The 13,675-nt window shown below is 36.0% G+C and overlaps 1 protein-coding gene across 5 annotated transcripts in view; it reads right to left on the bottom strand.

Moving 5' to 3' along the window:
* Window positions 1-593: 593 nt before the first annotated feature.
* The window catches only part of LIN54 (lin-54 DREAM MuvB core complex component), a 68,800-nt gene continuing 55,718 nt past the window's right edge, over window positions 594-13,675 (bottom strand). For all 5 annotated transcript variants that reach the window (XM_042984268.1, XM_042984266.1, XM_042984269.1 and 2 more), the window contains 7 exons: window positions 13,364-13,561; window positions 12,130-12,221; window positions 11,306-11,377; window positions 9,745-9,847; window positions 9,455-9,592; window positions 5,075-5,277; window positions 594-3,363 (listed from right to left, as the gene is read on the bottom strand). In XM_042984268.1, coding sequence (XP_042840202.1) covers window positions 3,162-3,363; window positions 5,075-5,277; window positions 9,455-9,592; window positions 9,745-9,847; window positions 11,306-11,377; window positions 12,130-12,221; window positions 13,364-13,561 — 1,008 coding nt within the window. In that variant the 3' untranslated portion in view covers window positions 594-3,161. The remainder of the gene's footprint in view (window positions 3,364-5,074; window positions 5,278-9,454; window positions 9,593-9,744; window positions 9,848-11,305; window positions 11,378-12,129; window positions 12,222-13,363; window positions 13,562-13,675) is intronic.

Genomic DNA, 13,675 nt, shown 5'->3' with positions numbered 1-13,675 from the left:
TCTTTTTTATATCCATGCAGTGAGTTACACTGATTATTTTTGAATGTTGTCAACTTTTTATTCCGGAGATAAACCCAACCTGGTCATGATGCATTCTTTTTATCTATTGCTAGACTTCATTTGATAATATAATCAGGGAGTTAAATGTCTCTGGCCTTATAGTAAATATTACCCTGAATATATTTTCTTAATGCTTTTGAGAAAAAAAAAATGCCTTAAATGCTTTCATAAAACTATTTAAAAATTATAATTAAAAAAAAAAGCCCTTATACCTTTCATTTTATAAAGTCATTTGGATCATAAAAACCTCACGTTTGGTCTATAGATAATGACAAAATCTGCATTAAGGAAACACACACACACACAGACACACACAGCCCTAAGTAATTAACACAGTAGAAAATAACTCCAATAGCAAAGGCTTTCTTTCTATAGCTGATTGGCTTCCTTCTCCTTTGGGTTGCTGCTACGGAATTTCTACAGAAAATGCTGAAAAAGGATGCAACATGATGGTAGAGATCCTAGTTTGAAGCTGCATTTACATAACAAGTATTCTCTTAGCTGTTTGTTACAGAACAATAAAAGTGGAAAACTTTTCTAAAGATTTTTTTTATTCACATTTGACATAAGATTTAGAATATGTTATTTGTCTGAATCCAAGAACTGGGAAGCTAAAGCAGTAGTCTCTCCCTAAAGTCGCTGCTCTGCTTGTTTTATTACCTGCAACATTAAGGTTTTGTTTCCCAGATAAGACCTACAGGTTGCTTTTTGTTCTTGAAAGAAAAGGAAACTGAGAAAGGTGCTCACCATAAAAACACCAAACATTAAAAAAGAAAGAAAAACATCAAAAAAGAAAGGAAAGAGTAGACTGAGTTTCTGCCTTTACACAGTGGAAAAAAGGCCTATTTTCATTTCAAAGCAATTTTGGGTTAATAATTGGGCAAAATTATACTTATTATTTGTGTGCTTTCAGAAGTAATGTCAAATTTACTTAAAATCAGATATTTTAAGTTTCTTTTCTGGTACATTAAATGGTTAAAAGTGGGTGTTCTTAAAGAAAAAAAACAAACTTTTTTTTTTTTTTTACAGAATAGTATAAATGTTTATTTTCTGTATGATTTACTTTGCTGTCCTGTTTTTACAATATAGAAAAGTGTATTCTTCGAATAGCTCTAGTAAATATAAATTTAATCTTTCTACTTTGGGATGTAAATAGAGCTAAAAAAATTATATACCCAACCCTCCCCAAATAGTCTTTTAAAATTGTTGAATTAATGTGGATATTAATCTTGTTCAGCAATTTGATGCAAATGCCTAAATACAAAAAGTTGCTTAGTAAGTACTACACAGGAAGGAAAGTCTTAATACTTTAGATAGCTTCTTGAAAATCAGAAAAACTAGTAGCATTTGATTGCACCTTCAAGTTTTTACAAGCAAAACATTCTCAAGCAATGCCGTCATACATAATCTACAATTGTAATCCAAATTTCACAAACATTTTCTGCACACTGTATATAAATACACATCACAAAGGTGCAATTAGAATTAAACACAGAGTATGTACAAAATGAACAAAGTTTAGGTTTAGACCAAAAAGGTATTGTAATCTTTTGAAAAATAACTTGATTAGATATTTTATCCTCTTACACTAATTTACATTTATACAAATTTTAATTAAACATACTAGACTGAGGTGCTAAGAATGTTTGCACTATCTACATTTAAAGTTACTGCACTATAATTTTATAAATCCAAATTTCAAAAGGAAGATACTTCAATGAATAACGGAATCTTCTTTTGGATTAATTTCTATTGCCTATATCTTGCATGTTCATATGAACATATATACACACTTAATACATACAACTATAGATTCCTTGTAGGAAATGTAATAATCATATACTAATAATTACTGAGGATTAAGGTACCTAACAAAATGCCTGAATTCCAACATGGTTTTTCTTGTCACAAAATCCAGAGTCCTCTTACAGGCTCTTAAATTCATAAAGCTCTTGAATTTTGAATTTGTGAAAATGATTTAGGTTATTTTAGTAATAATAAGAAAACACTCATACCTTCAGCTTATCAAATCACTGGCTAAAAATAATGCCATTTTAAACTTCCCTTATAAAAAGAAGTCCCACTATAATTTTGAAAGCTTTGTTAGGAGGCCCTTTCAGTAAATCAAGTAAGACTCCTACACTGGATTGAGACCTCTTAGTTCAAAAGTCTATAAAGAGAATTGTATAGATGAAAAGTCTTTCCCTCAATTCATTTATTAGAGCTTCAATGTTCTTTATTTCTCCATCCAAGTCAAATTTTATACCTGATGATTATGTAAGTTTCTGTATTATCACTACATAATAAGTTCTATTCATATGCACCTCTCACTTTTAATAGTACCCAGTAATCACTTTGACAATTTATTAATATCATTTCAAATACACAGCACCTCCTTCAAAGAAAATGGAAACATCCCAGAGCATTTCTTAGTCACTCTTTCTTAGAGAAACACCTTGCCTATCAAGAACTACTGCCTGTCCCTTAACAGTTTTTCTTAAAAAACAACTTCTTAATTTTAAAAGTATGCCTATGGATTACTTCCCCTTCTGACATTCCCAAAGTGACAACACGATATTATTCCAGAATCTGTGCTAAAAAGTTTTTTTCTTAAAAAGGTAGTGCTTTTCTAAACACAAAAATGTCATTTGAATATGTTTCATAAGAATTTGTTTATGTAGACATTCTATCTGCTTAGGTCTAGTGCCAAAGAATGACTGGGTAATACCAATGGTTCTCTGGCTTTTTCTACTGGAACAAAGTCCTACAACGCCATACATTATAAATTATATTAATTTATAAATGTCCTTTGTCAATAGCATCAGATGGATAGAACATCTAATTCTTAAGAAACCCATGCAAATTAAAATCTATATAATACAATAAAGAAAAACCCAATTTAGAAGGGGCATAAACAGATTTAAGATTTAAAATGTACTAATTTTCCTCATTTAAAATTTCTTCTTTCAATATTATAACTTCAGGTCACACAAGGACTGAATTAACAGTACAATCATTGTTAAATTATCTTCCAGAAAATCAAGTGTCCCTGGACCTTCAATTTTCTGTACAGTTCCATTTATCAGTCTTTTGTGCAAGAGTTAGCAATTCATGGCACAAGGGTCACTTTTTGCTTTGCCTGCAGAATTGATGACGCTCATCAAACATCGTCCGAATTCCTCCAGTATCATCCGTTCGGCTGCTGCCTTTGATTTTCCCTTCTTGTCTGCCTGCTCTGCCTGGGCAAGAAGGCAATTACATGTGGCTTCCGCTACTTCCTTAGTTACAAATGTAAATGGCAATCTGAAATGATTTTTTGAGAGAGAAAGAGAGACGATGATGGTGTTGAATAACAACAAAAGTTATTGGATGACATTACTTCACATGAATATCTGTTAACATGTTCATGACTCACCAACACACTGAACATTACAATTTGTGCAGTGAGCACAAGCACAGCCCAAAGAGCTTTAAAAAGTTAGACCTGTTTTATTATTGCATATAAGAAAATATAATTTTACATAAAATACATGTCTTATTACCTACACAAGGTTATCTGGTTAACTAAAAGATGTTAACTCTATATGTCAACTGGATAATTCTATAACAAAGTACTCCTAATTCGTGAATTAGTTTTCAGAGTGCAGTCTTTGTTTTATTTATTGCTGTTTCTTCACAGCCTAGAACACTGCCTGACACATAGAAACACTCCATGAATATTTGTTCAATGAATGAATAAAATTGAGCACTGCAAGCAGTATCTCCTGGACAACACTAACAATAAAGTACTTTCCCAGAGTCCCATATATTGTTCACAAAACAAAAAGCACACCAAAATTTTGCATTTTTCCATCATGACAAACAAAACAGTGGGGAAACCAAATGCTGTTCTCTACATGGAGTTTCATTCATAAAGACCTCAACTATTAAGTATTAAATAAGAGCAATCCATCCTGAGGCTTGCTATATGTAGCCACGTCTTAAAGCCTTCAGAGACCAATCAGGCAACCTAACGTAACCACGACACTAATGTTACCAACGACACTGACAGAAGGAAACTGCAAAACAAATGAAGTCTGAAATTCAGACCTACTGTGACAAGAGAGTAATTGAGGGTTTGGGCTGCTGTACAGTTGTATAAAAATCTTTAAAATGCAAAACTCTTTAAATTAGAAAATATTATACTATTACAATAACGTTAATATTGTATAGTTAGTAACACTGTATAATAGTTCTTCAGAATTGCTATCTGAAATATTTTGTACAAAAAGAAGCATTTCTGTAAGCATTGGAGCCTATTTCAACTTAGGCATTTTACATAATATACCATCTGGAAGGCTCACTGCATTTAATAATTCTGCAAGCTAACCTCTACTAAACCCTCTGATACAAATCCACACCAGCAAGCTGTGCGGCATTGGACCCTGCCAAACACTGGGACAGCGATGCTTTATTCTTTGTGGCCACTTGGTAAGGATGATGGGAAGGACAAGAGAACCGAGACCTAGAGAGGCGGAGTGCTTGTCGAATTCACAAACTACTGCGTAGCACACACAGTATTTAAACTCAGCTCGGCCGAACTTTAAAGCTCGAGCTTTCCTACTCCAGAGTTTAGCAGTCCAGTGAAACAAGGTGCCCCAGTAGGATGGGGAAAAGTGCTACATGGGCACGGAAAAGGCAACAGAAGGTAAGGATGTGCAAAAGTGTGGATGATACTACTACCAGGAACAGGTGTAAAAATTCAGTTTTCTTAGGGATTTGTCAAATTACATCACTACCTCATCTTAGTGGAGAGAAATCGAATTAAGCACAAAGCATTTTAGAAGTGTGTACTATATCTCACAGTGGTTTTCCTATTACCTTCAAAATCCTTTACAAGTAACGAGAGATAGACAATGCAAAAAGAGGTTTGCAACAAGGCAAAGCATGAACTTAGCCTTGTCCAAAAAGAAGAAACTTTACCAGAAATAATACTGATGTTATACTATAAAAAGACATTAAAATACTGACTTACTTTCCTCCTCCACTATTCAAAGCCGGCGTTGGCCTAGTAAGCAAGTCCGAAATTTGAGACGATAACTTAGTTTTTGCTGCCGTCTGTTGCTGTACCCTTACTTCAGCTGCATCTGCCAAGTGCATCAGTGTCTTTCGTTCTGGGCTTTCTTCAAAATTCTTACAGCCAACACATTTGCATATTGAGGAACACATTATTTTTGCCTAAAAGATTTACAAAAGAAAAGCTTCCAAATCAAACCCAAAAAGCATTACTCTTAAGTAGACTCTAATCAAATCAACAGACAACAGAACTAACTGCTCAAATGACATAAGATACAATGGAAACCTCTCTTCCTGACACTCAATGGGCTACGTACACGTGGACAGGTCAAATATTTAAGTCCAAGAGCGGCTACACAGTGTTTGTTTTTGAGTGCTTCCACATCATTTCTTCCCCCGCTAAAGGTTTTCCTCCTGATATGATTAACGTGTGTTCTTTATAAAGAATATGAATGATACAATATTAAAAAAATAAGTTATTTGGAATCCATACACCTCAACGTGTTGATCATTTCCCACTCATGCAAACACACAATTATCACATGAAAGGAATTTCATAGATGCTATTTTTATTATGGATAATCTCCATAATCTCCCTCCCTGAATCCCCTTCTCCAGCGTCCCCAAATCCTTCCATAGTCCATATTAAACCAGTGTGTCCTTGTATGTAAAAATGTGTAAAACATATATATTTATGAAAAACACAGCCCTTACGTACATATACCTATCTTAACTAACAAATACACATCTTTTTTTTAGTTTGTTTTACAAAATCATATGCCCCACTTTCTGCATCTTCCGTTTCTCACACTACACCTCATGGAATCCCTCCCCCCAAGTCATCTAGCATAGGCTGAATTCATTCTATTTAATGTCTGAGTATTAATCTCTGGTATAGATGTGCCACCTTTTATTTGGGCATTCACTTGCCTGTTGCTGGGCATTTATTTTGTTACCAGTTCTTGAGTACTACAAATAATGCATAAAAGATTATTTTATATATATATACATATATACGCTTTTATTTCTATGAGCTACATTTCTAGAATTGGGCTCACTGGCCAAAGGGTATGTGTATTTTAATAGATGTGGGCAGACTGTCTTTACAAAAGGCTGTAACACCTCACATCTCATCAGCAATGTATGAAAGAAGCCTTTCCCACATTCCCTCCAACAGTGTATATTCTAGCTCTTTTTAATATTTAGCAATCTGGGGGAAAGAGGTGAAGTGAGATCTCATTGTTCCGTCATTGACATTTCCCAAGCCTAGTAAATTTGAGTATCTTTTGTTGGATGCAGTTTCTTCAGTGAACCCATGTCAATTTAAAGAAACATACCAACTGCCCTTTCTCTCTACAGCACCTAGCAAGACAAACAAATCGTATTATGACGAACACATTTAACCCTGCTCCTTTCTTAGAATACACAAATAAATTCTCTTTACCAAGGGAACAAAATGGATATACATTCTGGGTTAATGGAGTTAAGCTACACTTAATAAGTATCTAATGATGAAGAGATAAAATCCCTGATATCAAGGGTGAAAAAGACACACCAATAACGATAATTTGGATTAAGTATGAAGAACTGTAAGAAAGGTACTAATAATCTAACAGGAACTCAGGAAGAAGAAATTAGAATGACAGAGTATCCGTTTAGCTTTGCTGATTCAACTTCCCTTGTGGTCAAAAACAAGGAGAGGAAAAAAGGTTACAAGGCACAGCCATTTAAAAAATGTGGACGCTCACATCTCCACTCAACAAGCCTTGAAAGGTGAGTGAAAGGAACAGGCATGTGTTATCCAGATGCAGACTAACTGGACCAAAAAAAGCCAATTCAATTCAAAAGACCAACAAATGAGCACACAAACTGTCAGACAATATCACAACCAATTCACAAGGGGCGAATCAGCCACTGCTAGTCCTAGATTAGTGCATTCCAGTTCTTCCATTTCTTGGTCTTTGAGAGTGACAAGTTAGTTATTAGACACTATGTGTGTTCTGAAAGTCAAGGATTTTTATAACTGGGCAGCTTTCTCTCTTTTAGTATACTTCAACCAGCTTTTCTATTTCTATAAATTCTCTCTCTATAAATATATAATTGTTAGTTCTTGTATGTTTATCATATGCCTAGCATGTACAGACCGTTCAATGCCATATGCATGGAAGGGCTTCTTTGCCCTTCTGACCCAGCTTTACATCAATTTCCATTTTGTCTCTTTTTGTGGACTTGGTTTGATAATAAGAATATGCTATTCTTACATTTTTTAAATATCCATGACAAATTTTGTATGACATGGTTTATGAACAGATGCCACCTATTTCATCATGTGTTCAAATAAAGGAGTCCAGAGGCACCTGGGTGGCTCAGTTGGTTGAGCATCCAACTTTGGCTCAGGTCTGATCTCACATTCTGTGAGTTCAAGCCCCATGTCGGGCTCTGTGCTAACAGCTCAAAGCCTGGAGCCTGCTTCAGATTCTGTGTCTCCCTCTCTCTCTGCCCCACCCCTGCTTGCTCTCTGTCTCTCAAAAACGAATAAACTTAAAAAAAATTTTTTTAATTCAAATAAAAATTCAGGATAAAAAAAGGATAAAAAAACTGACTTGTTGGACTCTAAAACATTATTTAAGACACTTTCAAAATACTCTTAATTATACACAATTTTCATTCATTTTGACTTTAGGACCAACAAGAGGTTACCTTACTATACTTCTTAGAAGGAGTATTTGACTTCTAACACAGGTGAATTACGAATTCATTACATAGGGAATACAGCACACATAATCTTTACTGTGACACATTTTGAATGGGAAGGGGTACTGAATGGCAGGCACACACTCCTAAAGCAGAGCAACCTTATGAGGGGAGAATGCCGTCCTTGGTATTGCTTTACCAAGTACAACGCCAGGGCTTCTGCCAAAACAAAAAATAAGGTATCCTTCTGAATATGAAATCTGAAAGTATGAAAATCTAATAGATGAGAAGAGCCAGCTAACTGTAGGGATGACTCAATTCCAAAGATTGTCAGTGAAGAGTTTCAGGTACACCAAAAAAGCAAATACAATAACACAGGGTTCAACTTGGGCATGAATAGATTATTCTATTTAAGCTTTGAAAATAAAGACAATGTTTATTATGTAGTTATGTAGTACTTCGTCTATAGCAAGAAGGGGATGATTTAAATAGCATTTAAAAATAAAATAAATAGCACCTGTCAAAGATGCCTGACTAATCATGGTCAGTAGCAAAAATGGATGCAATCACTTCACAATGACCAATAACCTCAACCAGCAATATTTCATGTTTCTTTCCTATTTTTATGCTCAGAAAGCAAACTTCGTAACATAATTCAGTTTTCCAAAGAGCACTGTTCTTCAACAAGGCACTATAGGCATGTTGGGCAAGATAAATCTTCACTTTCAGGACTGCCCGTGGAATGCAGACTATTTTGTAACCACATATATTTCAAAAGCCCAGTGCTACAGTTGGTAGCACTACTCTTCCATTAAAGACAACTGCTAGTTTCCAATCCACTTTGATGTTATTTAAAAAAATTTTTATTTATTTTTTTTTAATGTTTATTTATTTTTGAGAGAGAGAGAGAGAGACACAAAGTTTGAGTGAGGGAGGTGCAGGGAGAGAGGGAGACACAATCTGAAGCAGGCTTCAGGCTCTGAGCTGTCAGCACAGAGTCCAACGTGGGGCTCGAGCTCACAGACCGGACCGTGAGATCATGACCTGAGCTGAAGTTGGACGCCCAACCAACTGAGCCACTCAGGCACCCCCAAAAAGTTTTTTTTTTAATGTTTACTTATTTTTGAGAGAGAGAGAGAGAGAGAGAGAGAGAGCGAGCGAGCAGGGAAGGGGCTGAGAGAGAGGAAGACACAGAACCCGAAGCAGGCTCCAGGCTCTGAGCTGTCAGCACAGAGCCCAATGCGGGGCTCGAACTTACGAACCATGAGATCATGACCTGAGTTCAAGTCAGACGCCCAACCGACTGGGCCACCCAGGCGCCCCCTGATGTTATTTTTACTAAAAATCAATAAATTGTTGCTCTGATTTACACACTTCCAGGTATAATGATCAAGAAGTTATGAAGTGGTAATCAGGTAATGAGTCCCAAAGCCATAATGACAAGACCAAGGTATTGTTCCTCTGAAGCCCTGCTTGGGAGGCCAGAAGGTCTTCCTCAAACTAGGGGCCTTGCAACGACTGTGCATATTTTCAAACTGCGATAGCAGAATAATTTCCCAATTTGTAAGTAAATTTTTACAATATACCCTTTCTAAAGTTATTTTCAAAAAAATGGTTAGATTATGTTCCCCAACCAGCATCTCACCTCATAGCATTCACAGTAGTTTTTAAGACATCCTGATCGTTTGCAATTACATCCTTTGCTGTGACGTCGATCTGATTCTCCCTCCTTTCCTTTCCCTATCTTAGGTTTAAAAGCTTCTGGATTTCTGTCAAGGCATGCCTATTAAAACAGATCAAATATCAACCGAAGCTCAATCACATTAGATTAAATACAGCAAAAGGAACTAATTTTCATTGTAAAGGAACCAAGTTCTACAAAAATCAGGTGAAACTGGAAATTTCTGTCAGTTAAATAAAATAAAAAGTAATCACCTTTATTGCTTTTTGCCTTTCATTTTCATGTTCCAAATTATTATAACAATTAGTACAGTTGCAGTTGTTGCAAAATTCACCATTTGCAAAGCAATCACAATATCTGGAATACAAAAATCAGTGCAAGTCACATAAAAAAGTAATTGTTTGGTTTTTTTTTTTATTGTTTATTTATTTTAAGAGAGCAAGCAAGAGTAGGGAGAGGGGCAGAGAGAGAGAGGGAGAGGAAAAAAATCCCAAGCAGGCTCCATGCTGTCAGCACAGAGCCCAACACAGGGCTCAAACCCATGAACTGTGAGATTGTGTCCTGAGTCAAAAATCAAGAGTTGGACATTTAACCGAATGAGCCACTCAGGCATCCCAGAAAAGTCATTGTTAAAATACATAAAACTAGAAATTATCTGATTAAAAGCATTATATATGCAGAGCCACCTACTTACAGAGTTTATTTTTACTGACTGTCAACCACGTTGATCAGCCTCAAAATTAAAGTCACTGGCTCCTAGAATTTTGGTTTAGAAACTTAGTTCCAGTAGTAACTGCTGTCAACACAACAGCTATGTGATTTTATGTGAACCCAAAGTAAGTTATTTCAAAATTATTAAAAAGGAAACACATGAGCTATATTCCAGTAGTGCAATCTGCTTACTTGAACTACAGTTATGCTTCCTGGGATTTTAAACCACTTACATGACCAGTGCTTTTCACTTAAGTGTTTCATGTCAGATCTATTGGTTCAGACCTAATATGCAAATTAATCATCCAACAAATTCTTTTTAAATGTTTATTTTTTTATTTTTGAGAGAGAGTGTGTGCGAGCAGGGGAGGGGCAGAAAGAGAGGGAGACAGAGAATCCACGCTGACAGCAGAGAGCCTGATGTGGGGTTCGAACTCATGAACTGTATGATCACGACCTGAGCCGAAGTCAGATGCTTAACTCATTGAGCCACCCAGGTGCCCCCACCCAACAATTTTTGAAGCTACTCAGAGTATCACCTCACTTAGGAGACCAAATATAAAGGTCATAAATATAATCAAATTTATTATTATTAACAAAAGAGACTATGTCTGTCTCATGCTGCTGTGTCCCTAAATTCCTACTCCAGTGCCTCATCTATGTTAAAGACTATAAAATAACTTCTGAATGTATGAAACAGTATTTTTACACCATCATAAGTGCTCATTCACTTGCACGTTTATTTAAATTACTTGGACTTATGAAACTGGTTAAGAATTTTTATTTAACTCCATTTACTTTTAAAAGTATTTTCAGGGGGCGCCTGGGTGGCTCAGTCGGTTGAGCGTCCGACTTCAGCTCAGGTCACGATCTCACAGTTCGTGAGTTCGAGCCCCGCGTCGGGCTCTGGGCTGATGGCTCAGAGCCTGGAGCCTGCTTCCGATTCTGTGTCTCCCTCTCTCTCTGCCCCTCCCCCATTCATGCTCTATCTCTCTCTGTCTCAAAAATAAATAAACATTAAAAAAAAAATAAAAATAAATAAAAATAAAAAATAAAAGTATTTTCAGTTATATCCAATGAAGAAATAGTAGCAAAAAGACTTACAATTTCAAACACAGCGATTTTGTACAATTACAGGGCTTCCTGGGCCGACTGGCAGACTCTGATGGTATTATGCTATACAGATACAAAAAAAAAGATACAGATTTTAATCAATTAAAGATAACTATGCAAATTGGAAATGTCTCTGCAAATTCCTCCTAAAATAAAGCTTTAACAAATGTATCCATCTCTAACAATCCATCTCTATGTTGTCCCTTCACATCAAATTCAAAAGCAAGTTGTAGAGTCAAGACAGGGAATTTTTAAGAAGGAGGTTATGAATAGCTTCTAAAGAACACTCCACAAAAAAACTCTCCTTCTGAGAGAACTAGAGCTGAAATCTGCTCAAAACTTTTGGGATTCAATTATAAAAGCAATGAGGGGAAAGGGGTATACGGGGTTGCAAGTGGAGAGAGGTGGACTGGTCCCATGCAATTAACTAAGCACCATTTCTAAACCAATATTGCAAAGGAAGCAATTCACAGATTAAAAAACAGATTAATAACAACAACAAAAAAGGAAAGGACCTAACATAAACAATTTGAAAACTAGTTAATATCATTTTTACAAACATATTCAGGATGAGAGAGAGAAAGAAAAGAAAGAGAGAATATGTGGCAAAACTGATGAATCTGAGTAAAAGACATTTGGGAATTCTCTCCTCCTGTAACTTCTCTGTTTAAAGCATCTCAAAATAAAAAGTTCTATAGAGGCGTGCTCACATGGCTTTGAGGAAAAAATATCTTATGATGTTTTGAAATACATATATTTAATGTTGCATTTAACCTGATCCAACAACTTCACTTACATATTTTCAAAAGACTCACCCATTGAATGGAAGCCTTGCCTGGGTCTGGATACCAGGTGTTCCGGTGAAGTTTGAGTTGCTTGCTATAGACACATATGAAGACTGCTGTAGCTACATAGAAAGAAAGGTAGTTTTAGACCATATTTACAAAAATGCACAATACTCTCAGATATAATGATCAATAAGGAACACAAATTCATCCACTAAAACAGGAAAAACAGTATGGAGAATTTCATACACACTACTTCATGGAACTCTTCTAAAGGCCCAAACTAATACCAGAGGTGAAAACAACATGAACATTTTAAAGTACTACATGGTACAAATACAAGAAACTTTTCATAGAGGAGTAAGCATATCAGGATTAAGAAATTCTGGATGAATGACTCAAAAATATTAAGTATTAATTTGTATTGGCTAGAAAAACACAAGTGTCTACTTGTAAATAAAATAAGCACTATACTGATCATTCATCACATTATAAGTTATAGGGAATGAGAAGTTACGTGAGCAATAAGTTTCTATTTTACATTGATTTCTATACAAGAAAAGAGATGCTGGAGACAAAAATACTAGACATTCATTTTCTAATCAGTGGTCACATTAGCATACTCCATAGTACATTTCATTAAAGTACACAGGTTTCTTTTCTCTCTTATAATCTGTGTAGATCAACTCAGCAGCTTAGAACATGGTGCTAATTTGCTGGATTCTTACGTGAAAAAGAAAACTTCTATCTGCTTCCTAGAAGCAGCACTCCTAACCCTCACCAGCCAGTTAGATAATACATGGTTTTAACTCTAAAGATGACCAGATGAGAGTATCTGGACAGGTCACTAAAGATGAGTCACCTAGAAATGTATCTCACGGTCTACTTTCCAGGAGCAAGTCAGTGGCATCCTACTCATATGTGAGGAAGAGCTGGATCACAGTGGCAATGTTCTCTAAATGCACTTGGACTCCACCAACTTCAACTTCAACTTCAACTTCTCTTCGATCTACATAGTCTTGCCCTCTTCCCAAGCTGCTCTCAGTCCCTAAGTGTCTGACTTGCATATGTGACTTGTGCCATTTCTAAACGCTAGAGATACATAAATAAATTCAGAAGTTTTTGTTAGCATCTTAAGATTTTAGAAAGAGGCATTTTCATACTGAGTAAGATGTTTTTGAGTAGTTTCAGAATGTGATAGGACTGCACATCTTAGACCAAATCATCCTTTCTGAAATGCGACGACTCCATTTTTTTCTCATACCTGAGTAACATACTGAGCTGGAAGCACTGCGTAGCCCACATTCCCTGTCCCCGGAGCCGGGGCCAGCACAGTGCCTGGTGGCAGGTTAGTGAGGTTTGGCTGGATCTGTGGCAGTGGTGTGGCAGGCATGATGAGCCGCTGCTGTGGCTGGCTGGTGGTAACTATTTGTGAAGTGGGATTGATCGGTTTGGGAACAACCTTAAAAAAAGAGGAATTTACAAAGTAAATTTTACAGCCTCTGCATTCAGCATATATCTCTTGTACGTGAATCTTAACTTTCAATTGTAAAACTGAATTGTCTGTTTGGGAGAG

This window comes from Panthera tigris, chromosome B1 (assembly GCF_018350195.1).
Source record: "Panthera tigris isolate Pti1 chromosome B1, P.tigris_Pti1_mat1.1, whole genome shotgun sequence".
NCBI classification, from domain to species: Eukaryota; Metazoa; Chordata; class Mammalia; order Carnivora; family Felidae; genus Panthera; species Panthera tigris.
The sequence above is the reverse complement of the archived record's forward strand: the minus strand, read 5'-3'. Positions and strand labels throughout refer to the sequence as shown.